General features: G+C 41.8%; 1 protein-coding gene across 2 annotated transcripts in view; it reads left to right on the plus strand.

Moving 5' to 3' along the window:
* The first annotated feature begins 3,474 nt into the window (after nt 1–3,474).
* Nucleotides 3,475–20,950, plus strand: part of Pdss2 (decaprenyl diphosphate synthase subunit 2) — a 243,409-nt gene continuing 225,933 nt past the window's right edge. Inside the window, exon 1 of one of the 2 annotated variants that reach the window (XM_026787457.1) lies at nt 3,475–4,047. In XM_026787457.1, the coding sequence (XP_026643258.1) occupies nt 3,749–4,047 (299 nt within the window). In that variant the 5' untranslated portion in view covers nt 3,475–3,748. The remainder of the gene's footprint in view (nt 4,048–20,950) is intronic. The other variant, XM_005363584.3, reaches the window with a different exon arrangement.

Consider the following 20,950-nt stretch of genomic DNA (forward strand, 5'->3'; position numbering starts at 1 on the left):
TTAGTTAATTTTCAAATTTTAGGTACTAGATTTTTCCTTTATATTTCAATTTATTTTGAATACATAAAATGTATACATGATTCTAAAACCAAAGTCCTATAGCCAAGGATTACAGAATTGTCACTATCTCCATGCTGATCTCTGTTTCTTCCTGTTCAGAATGTATGCCAACATACATTCCTAGTTTACCTATCTATTTCACAAAATGTTATACTGATCCACACCTTGTATTTTTTGATATATATCCTGAAAGCTATATAAAGGGATAGCACTCATTTCTCTTCAGTTGTCACGTTTCTCAAGAAGAATGTATCTTAGTTTATTCAATTAGTCCACACTTTGAGATTGTTTGGATTCTTTTCTATGAAAACAACACAGTAATGAGCAACTGCTTTAGTTATTTTGCATTTTGGAATAGGTTCTTAGGATTGACATTACTGGGTCAAAAGGCAAATGTGCACATAATAAATGCCGTATCTATTCGCTGTGCGCTATTTTGTATTCTCAGTGGCAGTGGGTGCAGTCCCTATTGCTCATAGGCTGTCAATCAAGTAGGTGGTCAAACTTGGTACTGACTACTTAGATCCCTTTATCATCCAGCTCCAAGGGAGAACTCTCTAAGGATAAAGAAGAGACAATTGCATAGACATAGATGGGGGTTGCAATGTCTCTGTTTTTATTCACAAAATCATGAGAATGCTAATGCCCACAGCATCACCAACCTTGATTCTTGTATTTTCAAAGATTAGCTTGCTTTTAGTCAAAGAACTATGGTCACAAAATATGGTCTTGCTATATATATATGTAGTTGGCTAAATGCAGAGCTGTCTAAGTAAGTCCACTTAGTGGGAAAGAATTCTGAGAAGAAACATGACCATCTTTTGTTAGTTTGTTGTCTTTGAAAAAATTCCATTATCAAGTTGGAGTCTGTGTATGGCTAACTACAATCTTCAGGGTTTCTGACAGACTTTCCCTTGATGTTTTGTGGGAATAAACATCATGGAGATACATTTTGCTTTTGGTGTCTCTCATATCCTAGTGGGCTGGTTTGCCCTCCTGGGGACAGATACTCAGTGTTTAGAGACAACATATCTGGTTGTCACAATTTGGAAAAGGTACTGCTGGGCACCTAGTGGGCACAGGTGAGGGATGTTACTGACTATGTTGTAAGAATTAGGACAGATTTCTCTCCCCCTCAACCAAGAATCATGTTTCAAAATGTCAATAATGCCAAGGTTGAGAAACTCCTGTATTCCTCCTTTAGGAACACATACATGCACATTGTAAAGTAATTATTATCAGTGGCAAAGGTAGAATCTCAGACACACACCCTCCATGCTCCTGCAAAAGTCACTAGCAATTCGGACATTCCTTTAGCTATGAAGATTTCAGGAAATATGTATTTATCTGGAGGATTAAAGAACAAATATATTTTAACCTTCTAAAACTGATTAACGTTAGATATAATGTAAGTTTTTAGCTGTAAGTATAAAGGAAAGTGATGGTTATTTAAAGCAAATGGGCTCAGAAGTCCCATGAATAATCAAAAACCTGGTTAATAGAGTATGACCAGAGAATAATGTACTTGGCTTCTGTGGAGAAATTAATGCACACACTGCGAATTGTTATTAAGGATAATGAAGGAAAAGTTACTCTCTTAAGGTACCATGATCTCAAAGAAACAGCCTCAAGTTCATAATATATCATACTCAGTCTCTCTCTGGATTTTCATGACTTCTTTCTCCTTGGACAACCCAGAAGCTCAGGCCTTGCTCCTTTTTAGAATGGTAAAATACTTCACTTTTTACATTTATTTTTACATAGTAATAGACCTGGGCTTTATTGCAAGGAATGTACCTCTTACACAGAAACTATTTCCAAAATTCAGTTTACCTCCCCTGTGGGGAGACTGTTTTTTAAATGTAACTTACCCTCAATGAAATGTACTCCTAAGTTTTATCTATATTGATTTTTTTTTTGATACAGGGTGTCACTATGGTGATCAGTGTGGCTGGCCTGGAACTGGTTGTGTAGATCAGGTCGCCCTTGAACTCAGAGATCCTTCAGCCTCTGCCTCCTGAGTGCTGGCAAGCACCACTATGCTGGCTCTAAGAGAGAAATTTAAAATCACAGGAGATTTGGCATTCAAACAGATCTGCAGCTAAACCTTCTGTAGATTAAAAACCTTTGGTTTTATAGTATGAACAATTTCTGCCTTTTAAATCTTAATTTTATATGTAGTTTAAAAGCCTAGTTCATTCACATTATGTGAACTTAAAATATCAACCATTAATTTTGGAATCTTAAGTAAGTTTAAAAAAACTATTCCTGATTGTAAGATGCAGGTGACTAGTCCTTTAGTGTTTTTACTTCTTAATTTAATTTTATTTTTTTGGCAATGGATTGAACCTAGGGTTTTGCGACTTTAACAATTGTTTTGAGTAATTAGAAAGGGCAAGATCATAGACATATTTAACGTAGGTAGCACTAGTGGGGCAGAGTGGCCTTCATCTGTAATCCCAGAATTTGAGAGGTGCATAAGGATCAAAAGTTACAGGTCAGTCTCTGCTACAAAGAAAGCCTCAGGCCCCTGAGGCCTGTAACAGAAAGTTCCATCCAATACTGAAATCATCGCCACTCTGGCAATAAGCTTTTAGCAATGAGAAGAAAAGAAATTTTGGTGGCATATTACTCAATGTTTTGGTTAAGAGTGTGTATTTAAATCAGCAAGTTGTTGACTGGTAGGTGGCTCAAAACGCTAGCTTCATGCATGAGGCCTGGGTTCACACCCTTGCTTAAACCGACCATAGTAATTTACAATTTGGCTGTGCCTCACTCAGTTTTCCCATAATGCAGGGAATAGTAGTATCCTGCAAATGCAACAAAAAAAATAGAGAGAGCCAATATGTGAAGTGCAGTCAGGCCAGTGAATTTTCCATCCTCACAGCATCCTTGTGCAGAAGGCAAAGTTGCTTCTGTCTGGTTTTTTCACAGGAGAAACCTGGACACGTCGGCCAGAGCTGAGGGGACCGAGCGATTTGCGTCCCAGCTTTGCGGGGGTCCGCGGCGCAGACGACTCCCAGCAGGAGGGGAGACCCCCAGCGTCCTTGGCCCCCACCCCAAAGCGGACAGAAGCGCCAGCCCGAGCCACGGTCCCACGACCTCACTGCAGACGCCGGCTCGACTCATTACATTTTTATTTACATAAGCTTCACTCTGCGCCGGGCCGGGGGGAAACGCTCTGGCGACCCCGAATCCTCCCAGATCCAGGGCTAGAAAGGAGGCTGGAGAGCCTACCGCATCCCCGCAGGGCGGGACACTGAAGTCCACGGCAGAAGCTTCCAGCCGTTCCCTCGCACAGCGATCACCGCCAAAGCCACGCCCCTTCGGGGCGGTCCCAGTGGTGCCGTAAAGTAAGGCGTACTCTTTGCCGCTCATCAGCCCGCCCCTGTCTGTACGGCAGGCCGCATTCCAGGCCTCCAATATGGTGTTCTCCGTGTAGCCTGTGACTGTAGCGCTATTTACCACAGGTGGCCAGTATAGTTTTGGGATTGCGGCTGCGGTCCCGCCAGGTTGGTTTGCAGAAGCAGCAAACTTTAGTTCCGGTTACGGCTCCGGAAAGCCACATTTCTCCGAGAGTCTGGAATCGCCGTTGAGTTTTAGAATCTGAAAGTTCCTCCTCAGCCCTTGTTTCCTGTGCCATCTCTGGACACCTTCCCCAGGTCCCTGACCCTCTCAGATTCACACTATGAGCCTTCGGAAGCTGCTGTTGCGCCTGTCCGGTTATCTCGGGGCGGCTGGTCCCCCACGTCGCCAATGGTGGTGCTCCGGGACCCCCGACACCATCTCCTCAGTAGTCTCCAGGCGTGCTCACTCCTCCAGGTCTCCAGCCCATTGGAACCAGGTGGTGTCAGAGGCAGAAAAGATCGTGGGCTATCCCGCTTCCTTCATGAGCCTGCGCTGCCTGCTGAGTGACGAGCTCAGCAACATCGCCATGCAGGTGCGCAAGCTGGTGGGAACTCAGCACCCTCTGCTTACCACTGCCAGGTGAGCGACCCACCGACCCACCCGTACCCACGCGCCTTTTTTATTGCTGTTATGATATGGTCAGGACACTCATGCTAACTCTGTTCCCAGCTAGTTCTTTTATTACCCGTGCCCCGTCGTCTTTTTTTCTTTTTTCCTGGTAGAACACTCAAGCTAGCTCTGGGCCTGGCCAGTTCTTTTATCCCTTCTTTCCTTTGACCTTTTTAGACATTCTTTGGTGTCTTTTTAAAAAAACATTATTCTATTTAGCTCAGCTCAGTGGATAAATGGTTTTCTTAAGAGAAAACCTTGGGGATGTTTTTCACAGTTTCGCGTAACTAATAGAGGTGCACATGCTTCTGTGAAGATATCAGAGACGTGTGTTTATTTAGTCACACTCAAGATGTGAGATTTTAAAAGTGGAATAGATCAATTTTCATTTCCTCACTATTAAAGTGTTTACCTACAGAAAGGTTAAGACGGGAGAGACAGACTGACAAAGTAGACAGCTCTTAACAACTATCCAGGTATAGCACTATCCGGGTAAAAGTCATTATCCTCATGAGGCTTTTACCTCTTGATGCTGGACCAGCGTTAAACCTGCCCTTAGAATTAAAAAAAAGAAAAAACTTTATCATTTAAAAAAACAACGCATACCTCGTGATTTGTAGTTTATTTCAAACGTAAAGAGAAGTTGCAAGATGGGAAGATGTCTTTGCCGGTACAGCACTCGCTGTGCCAACACAGCCACCTGGAATGGTCTCCAGCAACCATGTCTAAAGGCTCGAGGCTTGTAATCCCAGCTCGGAGGATGTAGACTGGGGATTCCTATGGATTGCTGGTTGGCTAGTCTGGGCTAAACGAGAGACCTTGTCTCAAACTCCACAGTGGAAAAAGAAACAATACAGTTGGACGTAAAGATGGGAGGTGGGATTGTTCAACAGCATTAGGTCTTAGAGAAATGCAGATTTCCGTCACCGTGAGACGCTCTCACGTACTTATGAGAAGGAGTGAAATAAGCACTGGCAATGCCACAGTCTGGAGAAGACTGTGCCTTCCCAAACACAAACCCTACTTTTTATTTGAAAATTAGGAGTCACCATGTGACTCAGCCATTCTACTTCTAAATATATTTCCGAAAGATTTTAAAACGATCTCAGTTATATATTTATGTTTATAGCATTGTTTACCATATCCAGAAGGCAGAACAGCTCATGCGTTCATCAGTGGTGAGTGCATCAATGAAATGCAGTTTATACATAAATGGAATGTTAACCAACCTTGGAAAAACAACTGCATATTTTACAACAGCTGAACCTTGAGACTGTATGCTAAATGAAATGAACACCCCATAAACATGTATTCTGTGTGATTCTGCCTACATGAGCATCACAGGAGTCAAACTCAAGAGGAAAAGGGTAGAAACTGAAGAGCAGTTATGCTAGCACTACTGAACTAGAGACACTTTGGTGGGGACAGGTCGTGTATTTCATCAAAGCGTAGTTATTTGGTGTTTTTGAAGACAGGGTTTTACACTGTTACCCAGGCTGGCCTGGAACTCTCATGCCTCTGCTTCCTGAGTGCTGAGATTAAAGCCACCATACCCAGCTTTCTAACACTAGTTTTTTTTTTTTTTAAAAGAACTGAGTTCCACAAGTTTATATTATGTATAATCCCATTTATACAATGTTTTTTTTTTTAATATTATTAGTATTTTGGTCACTTTGACACAAGCTGGAGTTATCTGGGAAGAAACCTCAATTGAGAAAATGCTCCTATTAGATTGGCTTGTAGGCAAGACTATGGCATATCTTCTTGATTAATGATTGATGTGGGAGGGGGAGGGCCCAGCCCACTGGGTGGTCGTACACTCTGGGCAGCTGGTTCTGGGTTGTATAAGAAAGAAGGCTGAACAAGCCAGTGGGAGCAAGCTAATGAACAGCAGACATCCATAGTCTCTGCATCAGCTCCTGTCTCCAGGCTCCTGCCTTGGCTTCCCTCAGTGGACTACAACTGGGGAATGCAAGCCAAATACATCATTACTCAGTAAGTTGTCTTTTGTCAGTGTTTTATCGCAGCAATAGAAGCCAAACTAGCATTTAGATCATTAAAACAAAAGCCCAAACTGTAGAGATGGCGAACAGATAAGTGACATTTCTAGTTAGGTGACATTGTTGGGAGAAGGGAGGAATAAAACGATGAAGAACTGGATCATGCTGATGGGCCAGTTTGGAGTCTTGTGATGGTGGCTGCATGAGTTTAGACAAGGAATAAAGCTGCACAAACTGAACACAAGATTGAGAAGCTGCTGAAAACGAAAACAGAATAAAGTTGATTTAGGGTAGTTGTATTATGCTACAAGTATAATACAGTAATAATTTTGTCACTGTTGAGTGAAGCTGTGTCTGAGGTACAGAGAACTCTATCCTATTTTTGCTACTTGTTGTCTATAATTATTTCAGTATTTAAAAAATAAACTTAAGAGATATATTACTTCAAATCAAGGTGTAGTGAGGATGAGATGGGACTAGGAGGGAGAAGAAGAGAAGGGGAGACCGTAGACTTGTGTTTCTAATTTCAGTTCTATAGGTACACAGCATATGACACCAGCAACTCATTTCACTTTTCTGGGTTTTCAGTCACTAAACAGTGAAGTAAGGGATTTCCCAAGATGATTTCCAATGGTGTTACCAGTCCTAAACTGTCTGAAAACTTCTGTTGGACCTGGATTTATTTTGTAAGAAAGCCCTTCTCAGTGAAAAAAATCAAATGCAGTGGTGCAATGAATATGGTTCTTCTGCCACAATTTAAAAATCTGAAAAGCAGTCGGATGTTGGTGGCTCACACCCTTAATTCCAGCACTCGGGAGACAGAAGCAGGTGGATATCTGTGAGTTTGAGGACAGCCTGGTCTACAGAGTGAGTTCCAGGACAGCCAGGGCTGTTACACAGTGAAACCCTGCCTTGAAAAACCAAGCAAATAAAACTAAACAAAAAACCGTAAAAGCTCAGAAAATAATGTATTTTTCAGACTCATAACCTGATCTAAATGGATATGAGACTTTTATTCATATACCTTTTATTCATCCCAGTGAATGTGAATATTCGTTTTGTTGCAAAAATATTAATGTTTGACTATAGATCTGCTTAGTCTTGCTGGAGTATAGAATTAAAGCACTTTCCTAAATTCAAAAAAGAGTTACATTCTGAAAGATACTTGTTTCAGAGGTGTGGTGGTTTGAATATGCCCCTATAGGTCAGATATTTGAATACTTAGTCATCAGAGAGTGGCATTATTTGAGAAGGATTAGGAGGTGTGGCTCTTTTGGAGGAAGTGTGTCATTGGGGATGGGCTTTGAGGTTTCCAAAGCTCATGCCAGGCCTGTACATCCTGATGTAGCTCTAAGCTCTTGCCCCAGTGCTGTGAGTGCTATTTTGTTCTTGCCATGCTTCCCACCACGATGATAGTAGATGAAACTTCTGAAACTGTAAGCAAGCAAGTTAACTCATTTCTTTTATAAGAGTTGCCATGATCATGCTGTTTCTTCACAGCAGTAGAACAGTGGCTAAGACAAGGGTCTTTGGATGAGGGGCTGTGGACCTATCCAAGCTGGACAGTGGTCTATAGGAATGCCCAGGTAGATTATTAGTGTAGGAGAAACTAAAGGTAGCCACAGTGAGCCAACCTGTCCCTTCCTGCCAATACAACTTGTGCCCTGTGGTTTTATTGTTGCCTGTATAATTCAATGAAGTACCCACTTGTGCATAATAAATACTTCAATCATTTATATTTCTGTGTGGATCATTTATGTTTAAGTATTTTTAGCTTTTGTAAGTTTCCTTGACATACTACTGTGCTAGTTAGTTTTTATTGCCAATTTGGCACAACCTGGAGTCACTGAGACAGAGATCCTCTATTGCAGAATTGCCTTGATCAGATTAGCTTGTGCTCATGACTTGATTGATGATTCATGCCAGCACACTATAGACAACTCAGTGCTATCCCGGAGTGCCTTTAATGCCAGCACTCAGGAGGCAGAGGCAGGCAGATCTCTGTGAGCTCAAGAACAGCCTGTTCTACTTAGTGAGTTCCAAGATGGCCAAGGCTACATAGTGAGACCCTGACTCAAAACACAAACAAGAAGAAAAAGAAGGAGAAAAGCAAGCAAGCTAGCTAGCTAGCAACTAACTTGTAAGTAAGCCAGTAAACAGCATGCTTTCATGATCTTTTTTCTTTTTTTCTTTTTTTTTTTCGAGACAGGGTTTCTCTGTAGCTTTGGAGCCTGACCTGGAACTAGCTCTTGTAGACCAGGCTGGCCTCGAACTCACAAAGATTCGCCTCCTGCCTCCCGAGTTCTGGGTTTCGGTGATTGATTAACTGTTACCTGGAAGTATAAAAGGAAACTAACCCTGTTATTCCCAAGTTGGTTTTGGCCATCGTGTATATCACGGTGAAAAAAGGCCAAACAAACTGGAGCAACTGTTGATTAGTGATAGCCTAGATGCTTCTGAGATCTAGTGGGCAGTAGTTGGTGGTTTAAAAGATGGCACGGATGCCTCTTGCTGTGGGACTGCTCAAAGGGTTGTGCAAATGCAACTGGCTTCTTTGAGTGATGTGGCTTTATTTTCTTGGATTATTCTGGACAGATTGGGCTTTTAGGATTAAACATTTGTTTAAATACTTTGCCTTTTTGCTTTTGCCTTCAGAACACTCTGCTCTCTAATAGATTCAGAATGGTGGGATTCATTAGTGTGCTATTATAGGAGAAAAGTATAGCTGTAGTCTCTTAGGGGTCATTGATTCCTTAGAAAAGACAGCTTGTTCCCCTCCACTTTAGTTACTTGGCTGTCTAGAGAACCCATTAGGGTTTTTTTTTTAAAATTTGTTTGTTTTGTTTTATTTCTTTTTGTTTGTTTTTTTAATATGGTGAAATTCTTTAGCATTCTTTCAACTTGTTATTAGAAATTTAATTTTAGTCTTCCATGTTTATGAAAGACCCTTTCTAGATTCAGTTCTGTAATTACTGACTAAAAACCTTTATTACTTACAAAGAACTTTTCTTGGATGACTAGGAGAAAATTATAAATTTTAATTCATTCCACAAATATTTGAGGTTCTCTGGGCATGGGGTGTACAAACATGAATAAGACGCAGTTGTTGCCATCCAGGAATTCATGAGAGGTGCAATGAGCAGGAGCTCCCGACTCGGCCTGGCCTTGCACCCTGCTCCCCCCACCTCCCCGAACTCTCAGGCAGTTTACGGTAGCTCCCTGTGCCCTGGCCTGGGTAAGAGTGGCACTTAAGTCAGGGTTTTATGGGAGTAAAAGAGTTACTGTAGATCGAGTATTTAGAACAGTGCCTGGCACATAGCTGATCTCCAAATGGTAGCAGCTGTCATTGCTATTGGAAATCTGTTTCAGCGGGAACACAAGCCCAGCTTCAGAGTGCCTTGAGAGAAATGCGGCATGTGTGACTAGTGTGCCGAGCAGACAAGCAGAAAACAATGTCTTTCTGGTGAAACTGAAGATTTCTAAAGGCAAAGTGACCTGAAAATTGGCTTGTGTTGGATGAGAAGGAAATAACTGAAGCAGGAAAATATAGACATAAGAATTGCTTGGAAAATCTAGGAAACTTTGTAGTGAGGTAGGGTAAACATGGAATGGGATGAAGCAAAAGAAGAGGCCACAAATGTCTGCTCCATGATGCAGTAAGTACTGATGGACTGTAGATTTGCTCCTCTACTGCAGATAACCAGAAAACTGGGCAGAGCATAAGCAACAACTATATTTCATTTATTGCTAAATACTCCTGTTTGTAACTTCTCTTAGATAGGTTTCTGTTGCTATGATAAAACACCATAACCAAAAGCAACTTGGGGAGGAAAGGGTTTATTTCAGCTTGCAAGTTACAGCCCATCATGAAGGGAAGTCAGGGCAGGAACTCAAGGCAGGAACCTAAAGCAAAAGCCATGGAGGAGTGCTGCTTACTAGGTTGCTCCTCATGGCTTGCTCAGCCTGTTTGCTTGCTTGTGTCTTCCTTTCTAATTTTTTGAGATAGGGTATCCGTGTATAGCCAGCTTGAACTAATGGAGATCTGCCTGCCGCTGCCTCCTGAGGATTAAAGGCCGAGCCACCACACCTGGCTCAGCCTGCTTCTTGTATAATTTAGGACCACCTGCACAGGCATGATACTGCTTACAGTGGTCTGGGTTCTCCAACATAGTTATTAATCAAGAAAATACTCCACAGACTTGTCTACAGGTAATATGATGGAAGCATTTTATCAGTTGAGGTACCTCTTCTCAAATTGACAGGAAACCATTCAGGACAGGCTTGTCTACTGAACCGACACAAAGTTTATTTACCTATATGTTGTACATGAATATTGAGACCGTCTTTAGATTTTGGCTACTGTTAGTGGAATGTCTGCAAACCAAATAAAGTTGATTTAAGAGGTAAAGGAGAAGTTGAGGCCAGATTTTGGGGTAATCTTTATATTTCATTAAGAAGATATAATTTTAACTGAGTGTTGACAATATGTGCCTTTAATCCCAGTACTTGGGAGGCAGAGGCAGATGGATCTCTGTGAGTTCGAGGCCAGCCTGGTTACACAGAGAAACCCTGTCTCAAAAACTCAACATAAATAAAATAAAGAAGATAAAATCTTACCCCACTGTCAGTAAGAGATCTCTGACCAGATGCGTCCTTTAAAAAGCTGGCTTTAGCAGCTGTGGAGATCATAAATTGTAGAAATGATAAGCTGGGTGCAGATTGACCTAGAAGAAGACTGCTTCATTAATTTCTTTCTTAGCTGCTAGTTCAATGTGTCCCCTAATGGCCAGGTTCTGTGCTTATCATAGAGAATATAAAACCCACCAGATACCAAGTCAATCACATTGGCCTACTCCTTACCAAGATTTCTAGTTAAATAAAACACATATAAAACTGTCAGTGCAATAAAATATTTCATACATGTTATGATCAAAACGTTTAAAATTTAAATGATGACAACACAAGAAAGGCAAATGGTTCTGAGCTCAGGGATAATGAACTGAGAAGTCTTAGGTTCCTGACATTGAGATGTTGTTGGGGACCAAAGGGTGAGGTGGGGTATGAATTTAGGCAGTAGCTCTGGAAATGAAGAGGAAAGAATGGGTTCAAGTCCTTTCATGAAGTGGGGCTGAGAGAACTTGATGGTTATAGAGAGCAAATCTGAAGTAAGCTGAGTGGCTGTTTCTTGAGGTAGCAGGGGCTATTTGTGGGGGAGGATGTTTGGAGAGCACAGAGAAAAATTTGTGTCCTTAGTGAAGTGTTCGGGGCATGACGATATGTCTAAAACGCAATCAGACGTGGATCAGGTACCGATAAGGAAGACGGACACCAGAGCCAGATCTGGAAGTGCTCACCCAGGTAGTACTGAAAGCTCAGGATTTCTAGTCTCTCAAGCATAGTACATAGGATTGTCAACATGTTTTAGTTATAAACAAATTGACTTGGGATGACTTGACAAGGAAGAGCTAATCGGGCCTTGGAACCTCAAATGGCGATGAGGTAGGGAAACCAGAAGCAAAAATGACCAATGTCTATGGGCAGCACTGGTCAGAAGTGTTGCCTCTGGCTGAATTAATCCTTGGATGGATCCTCTAGCTTCAGAGTCTATGGGAGGCAGTCTGACCTTTCTTGCATCATAAACCTGATCCATATGAGCTCCCCTGTGTGCTAGCAGTGTGTATTGTGATCAGCCCTGCATAAGTCTTGGCCACTCTTTGGTCAGTTGGTTGGTAAACTGATATGTTTCATAGAGTAAGAGAAAGAAATATCCCCAAAGGAATATACCCAAGAGAGGCCCTATCATACAACAAAAGTATATGCTCAACTATGTTCATAGCAGCATTGTTTGTAATAGCCAGAACCTGGAAACAACCTAGATGCCCTTCAATGGAAGAATGGATGAAGAAAGTATGGAATATATACATATTAGAGTACTACTCAGCAGTAAAAAACAAGGACTTCTTGAACTTTGCATACAAATGGATGGAAATAGAAAACACTATCCTGAGTGAGGTAAGCCAGACCCAAAAAGAGGAACATGGGATGTACTCACTCATATTTGGATTCTAGCCATAAATAAAGGATATTGAGCCTATAATTCGTGATCCTAGAGAAGCTAAATAAGAAGGTGAATCCAAAGACAAACATATAGGCATCCTCCTGAATATTAACCTTCATCAGGCGAGGAAAGGAGACAGAGACAGAGACCCACATTGGAGCACCAGACTGAAATCTCAAGGTCCAAATCAGGAGCAGAAGGAGAGAGAGTACGAGCAAGGAACTCAGGACCGTGAGGGGTGCACCCACACACTGAGACAATGGGGATGTTCTATCGGGAACCCACTAAGGCCAGCTGGCCTGGGTCTGAAAAAGCATGGGATAAAACCGGACTTGCTGAACATAGTGGACAATGAGGACTACTGAGAACTCAAGAACAATGGCAATGGGTTTTTTATCCTACTGCACGTGCTGGCTTTGGGGGAGCCTAGGCAGTTTGGATGCTCACCTTAGTAGACCTGGATGGAGGTGGGTGGTCCTTGGACTTCCCACAGGTCAGGGAACCCTGATTGCTCTTCGAGCTGATGAGGGAGGGGGACTTGATCAGGGGAGGGAGAGGGAAATGGGAGGCGGTGGCGGGGAAGAGGCAGAAATCTTAAATAAATAAATAAAAAGAAAAAAATTTATTTAAAAAAAAAAGAAAGAAATATCCCCAAAGAAGACATGAAATGTTGCAAGACAAAATGTAGCATGCCCTTTGCCTGAATTTACTGTACCCCTACTTTTTAATTGTACAAATAGTTTAAAGAATCCCCCCCCCCAAACTGATGCAATTAGTCCTCCATGGCGCTTCTTCAGAAAGGTAACCTACCGTCAAGCTTAAACCTCTGAGTGGTAGGTAGCTGACCTTTTAATTATACTGTGACTTAGCTTGTTTGTTGTTTAAATTGTGGGTTAAATATTACGTTGACCAACTAACATTGTGCCCCTCTAGGTAGAGAACAGAGCAGGGCAAGGGAATACCAAGAAGCCTTGACACAAAAGCATTGGCTAATGGTTACCTTTTCAACTTTGACTTTGTCTTCACACAAGACTTTATTGAGGGCAGCAGTGCTTCCCAGCCAAGGGACTGTATTTTCTGACCTTCCTTGTTGCTAGGAGGGGCCATCTGATTAACTTTTGGCAAAATAAAGAAAAGGATAAAGAAAACTTGGTAGAAATAGTCAAGGAGGTGGGGGGCTCTCTCCTACGTGCTCCTCTCACCTGCTGCTTTGAATGCTGATGGAGCAGGGGCCCTGGAAGTAAGTTTTGAGTGCCACATCTAGTGAATCCTGGACTGGATAGTAGGGAACATCCGTGCAATTATATAGTTCTGTATGACCCCTTCCAGCCTGCTTCTACATGAAAAAGAAAAATATTTCTTACTGCTGATACTGTTAGTTTGACTTTTAAGCAGTAATACTGGATCATAGCTAAATATGCTCCAAGTGAGGATCTTGGATTATCATTTCAAATGGCCATGACCTCAGCTACCTACGGTTCTTTTTTTTTTTTTTAATAGAAAAGGGGAAATATTTATTCAATGTGGCCAATGGGAAACAGGGAAATGTAGTGTCCAGCCAAGCCCCAACCCCTTCTTCAGAGTCCTGGAGTGAGAGTTCAGCTTAAATAGAGTCCAAGGATATGTACTTCTATGTAGTCCATGTCATGGTATGTTCCTGGTCACCACTAACCTATCATTATCTGCACTTCAGCATCATCCTGTAAGACAGCCTGACAGTCTGTTAGAACTGTGTGAAATCTTTTTCCCTCTGGCTGGAGCCTTTTCCTTCTCCTAGCATGAGATTCCCAGGGAAATTCCCTTTTCTTTGAGGTCCTTTGCTTCAAGTCTGATAGTCAGATTGAGAGACACGAGATTCCCAGGGAAATTCCCTTTTCTTTGAAGTCCTTTGCTTCAAGTCTAATAGTCAGATTGAGAGACACGAGTGTCTTTTGAGAAGAGCTTCATTTTTGCCAGGTCTTTTACAGCTGGTAAATTGCTTATGCCCCAGTGGCTACCCCACACCCATGTACATATGGGCCACACTAAGTGAACTAAAAGGGATATTAACCTTCAACCCTCTCCCATGGTCCCCATGCTCCCAATTTACTCAGGAGATCTTGTTTTTTACTACTTCCCACGTAAATTAGATCCATGTATGTCTCTCTTAGTGTCCTCATCGTTGTCCAGGTTCTCTGGAATTGTGATTTGTAGGCTGGTTTTCTTTGCTTTATGTTATGAGTAAGTACGTATGATAATTGTCTTTCTGGGTCTGGGTTACCTCACTCAATATGATGTTTTCTAGCTCTATCCATTTGCCTTCAAATTTCAAGGTGTCATTTTTTTTCTCTGCTGTGTAATACTCCATTGTGTAAATGTACCACATTTTCCTTATCCATTCTTCAGTCAAGGGGCGTTTAGGTTGTTTCCAGGTTCTGACTATGACAAAGAATGCTGCTATGAACATAGTTGAGCACATGTCCTTGTGAGATGATTGAGCGTCCTTTGGATATATACCCAAAAGTGGTATTGTTAGCTAGAATTCTTTGCTTGGTGGGTTGATTCTTACCCTCATCATGGAGGGTTTAATCTTTTATGGCCTAGCCCAGTTGTCTGTATGTAGAAATTATAAAGCATCAGACAGTAGAGTCATAAACGCAGAATATACATCTCTCCTAAAGACAGATTGCTCTTTGTACTCATTCTGGATTCAACTATAACTAATTATATATATATATATGTATATATATACACATTATATATATACACACATATGTATATACATATGTGTGTGCTTGTGTGTTTTATATATAACTAAATATAATTTATAAATATATATGCATATATATTTACATACACATATACCTTCTTAATAACTGTAAGTCTCCTTTGCATTTTTTCTGCCATGATGAACCAGATAGCAATCTTAGCTTCTAGTTCAAAGTAGCATTATTGATTCTTTTAGCAGAAGCACTCTTTCTCTGGACCAGAACCTTTATTAGTCTTAGAGAAAACAAAATCTAGAGAAATCATTAGTGCTGGTTGTGAGAAGTGCTGTGCCCAATGCTAGTTCAGCTCATAAACTGCATTCCACAACAGTAGCCCAACTCTCCAACAGGGCAGATCCCTGTGGGAGCAGGGCCCATGCGGTTATGGGCTGTTTTACCATAATGTGAGCCGGTTACTTTTGGAAGATGGGGAGAGCGTGTTTAAGAACACAGGAGCCCAGCTAATCATTCATCTGAGGTACTGTTGAGTTGGATGTCTTGTGAACACACAAGTAAGTCCACAGGCCATTGCATTGGCAGCAGTGTGATAGGAAATCACATACAAGCACAACCAATGTCTCTTCTGAGGATTGTGACAAATTGCTAACATCTCTATTGTGAGGAGTCACCAGACTGCTCCTTCTGAGTAAATGGCTCATCTGGAGGACATTACATTTTGGGGATACTTAGCAGTGATGCCACTAAGTTAGCCTTGGTGGAAAGATATCCCTGTTCGTGAGGACATGGTTAGCCTTCCGGTCATCAGAACTGCCACCTAATGAAGGGCTGAATTGACCAGGCCTTGAGAATAGCCATTCTTTCTTTTCTAGTGAGGTAGTTGTTTTTTGTTTTGTTTTGTTTTTTTTTTAAATTTGTTCATTTATTATATATACAGTATTCTGTATGTCTGCAGACCAGAAGAGGGCACCAGATCTCATTACAGATGGTTGTGAGCCACCATGTGGTTGCTGGGAATTGAACTCAGGACCTCTGGAAGAGTAGGCCTCTTAGCCTCTGAGCCATCTCTCCAGCACCCGTAGTGAGGTAGTTTTATGGTCACATGGAACACATATTTTTAGATGTCCAGAGATTTACCCAAATTGCCCTTCTCAAAACTGTCTTGTCACTGACTGTCCAGACATGCCCCATCTCAGTTCTTGTCATTCAGCACCAGCCTATTAGACATGTCCAAAATTGCCATGTAAATCCTAACCCAGACTACTTAAGAATCATAGTGAATAAGGGTATGAACAACTAACTAACTCTCTGTCCTTCACATAGGGAAGATTTGTCCACTTACCTAATTCTTGGAAGCCCCTTGAATGAGTTGTGCAGGAGCCATTTTATCCCACTCAAGCTTGGTGGTCATAGGGAGCTCATGAAGCCGTAGGAGCAGATTGAGAGCGAGATGGACATAGCAGGAGGACACTCATGAGATATTTTGCCAGCAGTTTGATTTACAGCCCAGTTGGGCCTTGAGAATCCATTTGGGCCTGCTAGAATTTCGAATTAAATGCATCCAGTAATAACTAATGATGAGCACTCTGACTATATGATCTCTTAATGTTCTAGTCAGTTTTCATTGGAGTTTAGTAGCAAGCCAAAGCTGTTTCTCAAAAGGAAATAGTTACTTCAGCTCCTTGCTAAAATGGTTGTTGGCTTGTTCCAAAACCTTAGAGGCTAAACTGTTTTCATTGAGGATTTTTCATAGGTTCATACATCATTTTATGTCAAAACATTCAAAAGATTGTCTGTCTAACAGGGAAGTGGGGAAAGGAGGATTGTACATACACAGGGGGCTACCCCCAGAGCCTGTCAGTGCATTTATCCTTTTTTTTGTTTGTTTTGTTTTCCAGACAGGGTTTCTCTTTGTAACAGCCCTGGCTGTCCTGGAACTAGCTCTGTAGACCAAGCTGGCCCTGAACTCACAGAGATTTGTCTGCCTCTGCCTCCTGAGTGCTGGAATTAAAGGTGTGCACCACCACCACCACCACCACCACCTGGTCTAGTGCATTTGTCTTTTAATAGTTTACTCTTTTTTTAGAAATTCTAAATACAGTGGAATGCAGTGATAATAAGGAAAGAAAGTTTGATCGGCTTCCATTTTGTGTGTCTTGATACAATAGTCCTTCCCTCTGACCTAGAGGCTCACTGCAGGGATTGTGATGGTATATCAGACTGTCTGACATTTAGGATAACTCTATGGGGCTCTCATGTTGACTACTGTGAGAGGAGACTGACTCAGAACACGCCCCCTCCATCCTGCTTCACATACATCCCTTGCTAGTCCAACTAATGGGCCTACACTGTGAACATTTTAAAAGATTATTTTTATGTATTCTTTGGCAATGTCATGCATGTATACATTGTATCTTGGTCATATTTCCCTTTGCTTCTCCCTTTCTTGATTTATTTATGCACATGTGTGGATATGCACATGCCACAGTGTGTATGCAGAGTTCAGAGGACTGTTTACTTGTGGGAGTCGGTTTTCTCCTTCCACCATGTGGGTCCCAGGGATTGAACTGAGGCTCTTAGACTTGGTGGCAAGCACCTAAACCCTCTGAGCCATTTAGCTGGCCCTGTGCTAATAACTTTCAAAAGAAATCACTTATTTTTATTTTATGTCTGTGAGTGTTTTATATGCACGTATGTGTGTCACATGTGTGTGCTGTGCTGTGCAGGCCAGAAGGGTGTTGGATCCCATGGAACTAGAGTTACTGACAGTTATGAACTGCTGTGTGGGTGCTGGTCACTGAACCTGGGTCCTTTGCAAGAAAAGCAAGTGCTCTTAACTGCTGAGCCATTATCTCTCCAGCCCCAGGATAATAACTTAAGGGCCAGTGGATTATTGATGGAGTCTCTGCAGGAAAATGACCCATGAAGAGGTGAGAACTCACTGGGTTCCAATTGTCAACCTGGATCAAACCTAGAGAGTCTGATGCAGGTAGTTTTTGCCAGCATATTTAAACCCAGTATAATTTGGAAAAAGTTTCCTGGGTATAATACAGATCACCAGTGCCAAAGGAAACATAATTACACTGAAACTCAACTCAGGGAACTAATCATTTCTTCCAAGAAGATGGGGTCTGGAGATAGGCTACTGTACTAGCTTAAGGGCCTAAGGAAGGATCTGGCCTGGTCTCAGTCATGTGGATAGATAGAGGTCATTTCAGCTATTAGCCACCTGGTCCTGATTGTAGGAGCTTAATATGGTCTGGCCCAACAGATCATCAGGCTGTTAATCACCTCGAATTCCCAGCTTTCTGGATGGAAAAACAGATTTTATGTCCATTCCTTTGAGAGGACAGTCTTGTGTGTTAGCTTTCCTGCTTTCTATGGAGGTCTTTGGGCACAAGGACCTTCGTGCTGTGTTCCCAACAGATTACTATTATTATTTCTTTTTTTTTTCTGCTAGGTTATGGTTCATTTGGGGAAGCACATTCCAAAATATACAGCCTCAAAGTACTATAATCCTTACACTAATTCTTTGTTTAGATTTTAACAAATTAGAATTCAGACATTTTTCTGATCCTGATCATTACTGCTATATTAACATTTGGTCTTCATTGTTACTGAGGTACGAGATTGCTTTGTTCTGTTCCATAGGAGTCAGAATCTTCTCCAACACCTCGGAAGAGATGTCACTCAGTGGAGTGCTTTTCTAGCATGGACAAAGCCCTGGGGTTTGTCAGGGTTCATATCAGTACCACTTGCAGCCAGATGTGGTGATGGCATACCTGGTAATCCCAGCACTCAGGAGGTGGAGACAAGAGGATCAGAAGTTCAAGATTATCCTCAAATGTATACTCTTGGACAGTGGTGGTTCACAGCTTTAATCCCAGCACTCAGAAGGCAGAAGTGGGTGGATCTCAGTGAATTTGAGGCCAGCCTGGTATACAAAGCAAGTTCCAGAACAGACAGGGCTGTTACACAGAGAAACCCTGTCTTGAAAAATCAAAATAAATAAATAAGTAAGAAATAAAATTAAAAAGACTAATGTACCATGTGAGACCTTTCTCAAAGCAAACAAGGAAAAAACAAAATATCTTAGCAATTTGCTCCAGCAAGTACTCATCTGTGCTTGTGATGTCAGGAGAGGTTGACTGAATGCTCTTCTACAAACAGCTCCTGGAGGGGCTTTCCAGAGTGGGTCAGAGACTACACACGTCACACAGGCTCTAGAAGCGAGGCGTCCTTCTGCAGTGAAGCTGGCTTTGCTTCCTCTGTGACTCACCTGGGCTTTCACAGACTCTCTGTTTTTCTGTTTTCATGTACTGAAATTTCATTCTAACAAACACTTAAAAATAGCTTTAAACAGTATTATTCTTCCAGAATCTCTTTGGAATGTTCTTTCATTGGGTTCAAAGATTTTTTTCTTAAAGCAAATCGAATGGTTTTATTTCCAGTATTGTGAGTGAAGAGATAAGTCTAATGAATAGTATGTTATACTCTAACATTTTGAATTTGCCAGACATTGGTAATTTGTATGAACATAGTCTTGAGAGTGTTTATAATAATAATTATAAGGAATTTGTGACATGATTTCTGTCAGATTGTTAAATATCACCAAATCAAATTTGTTCTTGGAATGAGAATGTCATTTTGAATCTTCTGCTTTGTTGACTTTCTTCTCTAACGTCAGGCCATTCCTTACTCCGTTCTGTCTTCATCTTTCTTAGGCTCCCTCGCATTATTAGTTAAGTCATGATTCAAGATGTCAGGGTAAGAGAAAGACAGTTGTCATGTGTACTCACTCACTCATAAGTGGTTTTAAACATAAAGTTAAGAAAACCAGCCTACAAATCACAATCCCAGAGAACTTAGACAACAATGAGGACACTAAGAGAGGCATACATGGATCTAATCTACATGGGAAGTAGAAAAAGACAAGATCTCCTGAGTAAATTGGGAGTGATGTGGGATTGTCATATATGAATCTGTTGATTTCATTGGTTAAGCAATAAAGAAACTGCTTGGCTGGCCCTCATAAGGTAAAACATAGGTGGGAGGAATAAACAGAACAGAATGCTGGGAGGAAGAGGAAGTGAGCTCAGACTCGACAGCTCTCCTCTCGGGTGCAGCCGAGAGCATGGGGGACCATGGGAGAGGGTTGAAGGGGAGGGGAGCAGAAAAAAATGTAGAGCTCAATAAAAAATCAATAAAAAAATTTCTAAATTAAAAAAAGATGTTTGGGTAAGGACTGCTGTATTCTGAGGTTCCCCATCACTACTTGAGGACGAAGGAGAGGTAGGGCAGTGTAGCATGAGTTTTATTGGTCTTACTAGTAAAACTCAGGGTCAGATATCGAGATAAATGCTGAAAGATCAGAGAGACAAAGGTGCAAACCACAGCCACCTCTTATCTCAGCAACTTCTCAGCCAGAAAGGGGCTACGCTCCTGTCTCAGCCCTGCCATATCATTTCCTCTGTCCTCCTCCCAGGTGCTGGGATTAAAGGTGTGCACCACCACTGCCTGGCCTCTATGATTTACTAGTGGATGGCTCTGCACTCTGATCTCCAGACAAGCTTTATGTGTTAGAGCACAAACAAAATGTCACTGCAGGGCAGATCTCCCCTGGAAAGCTGCTTTCTGCCTGGATGATGTCTGCAGTGCCTGATACTAGTTTGTAGAAGGAGCTGCAGGCCGCTTCCGCCTCCCAGCTCCCAGCCACCGGCTAGCCTTACCCAAAATAACAACACACAAATTGTATTCATTTAAACACTGCCTGGCCCATTAGTTTTAGCCTCTTATTGGCTAATTCTCACATCTTGACTAACCCATTTCTAATAATCTGTGTAGCACCACAAGATGGTGGCTTACTGGGAAAGATTCAGCATATCTGACCTGGCGGCTAGCTCCATTGTGTCTGACCTGGAGAGAAGAGGCATGGCGTCTGCCTAACTTTCCTTCTTCCCAGCATTCTGTTCTGTCTACTCCACCCACCTAAGGGCTGGCCTATCAAATGGCCAAGGCACTTTCTTTATTAACCAGTGAAATCAACACAAAACAGAAGACCTTCCCACATCACTAGTTGACCATCTGACAGCACCTAGATGATGTCTGCA

The sequence above is a fragment of the Microtus ochrogaster genome, linkage group LG9, assembly GCF_000317375.1.
Source record: "Microtus ochrogaster isolate Prairie Vole_2 linkage group LG9, MicOch1.0, whole genome shotgun sequence".
Taxonomy (NCBI): Eukaryota; Metazoa; Chordata; class Mammalia; order Rodentia; family Cricetidae; genus Microtus; species Microtus ochrogaster.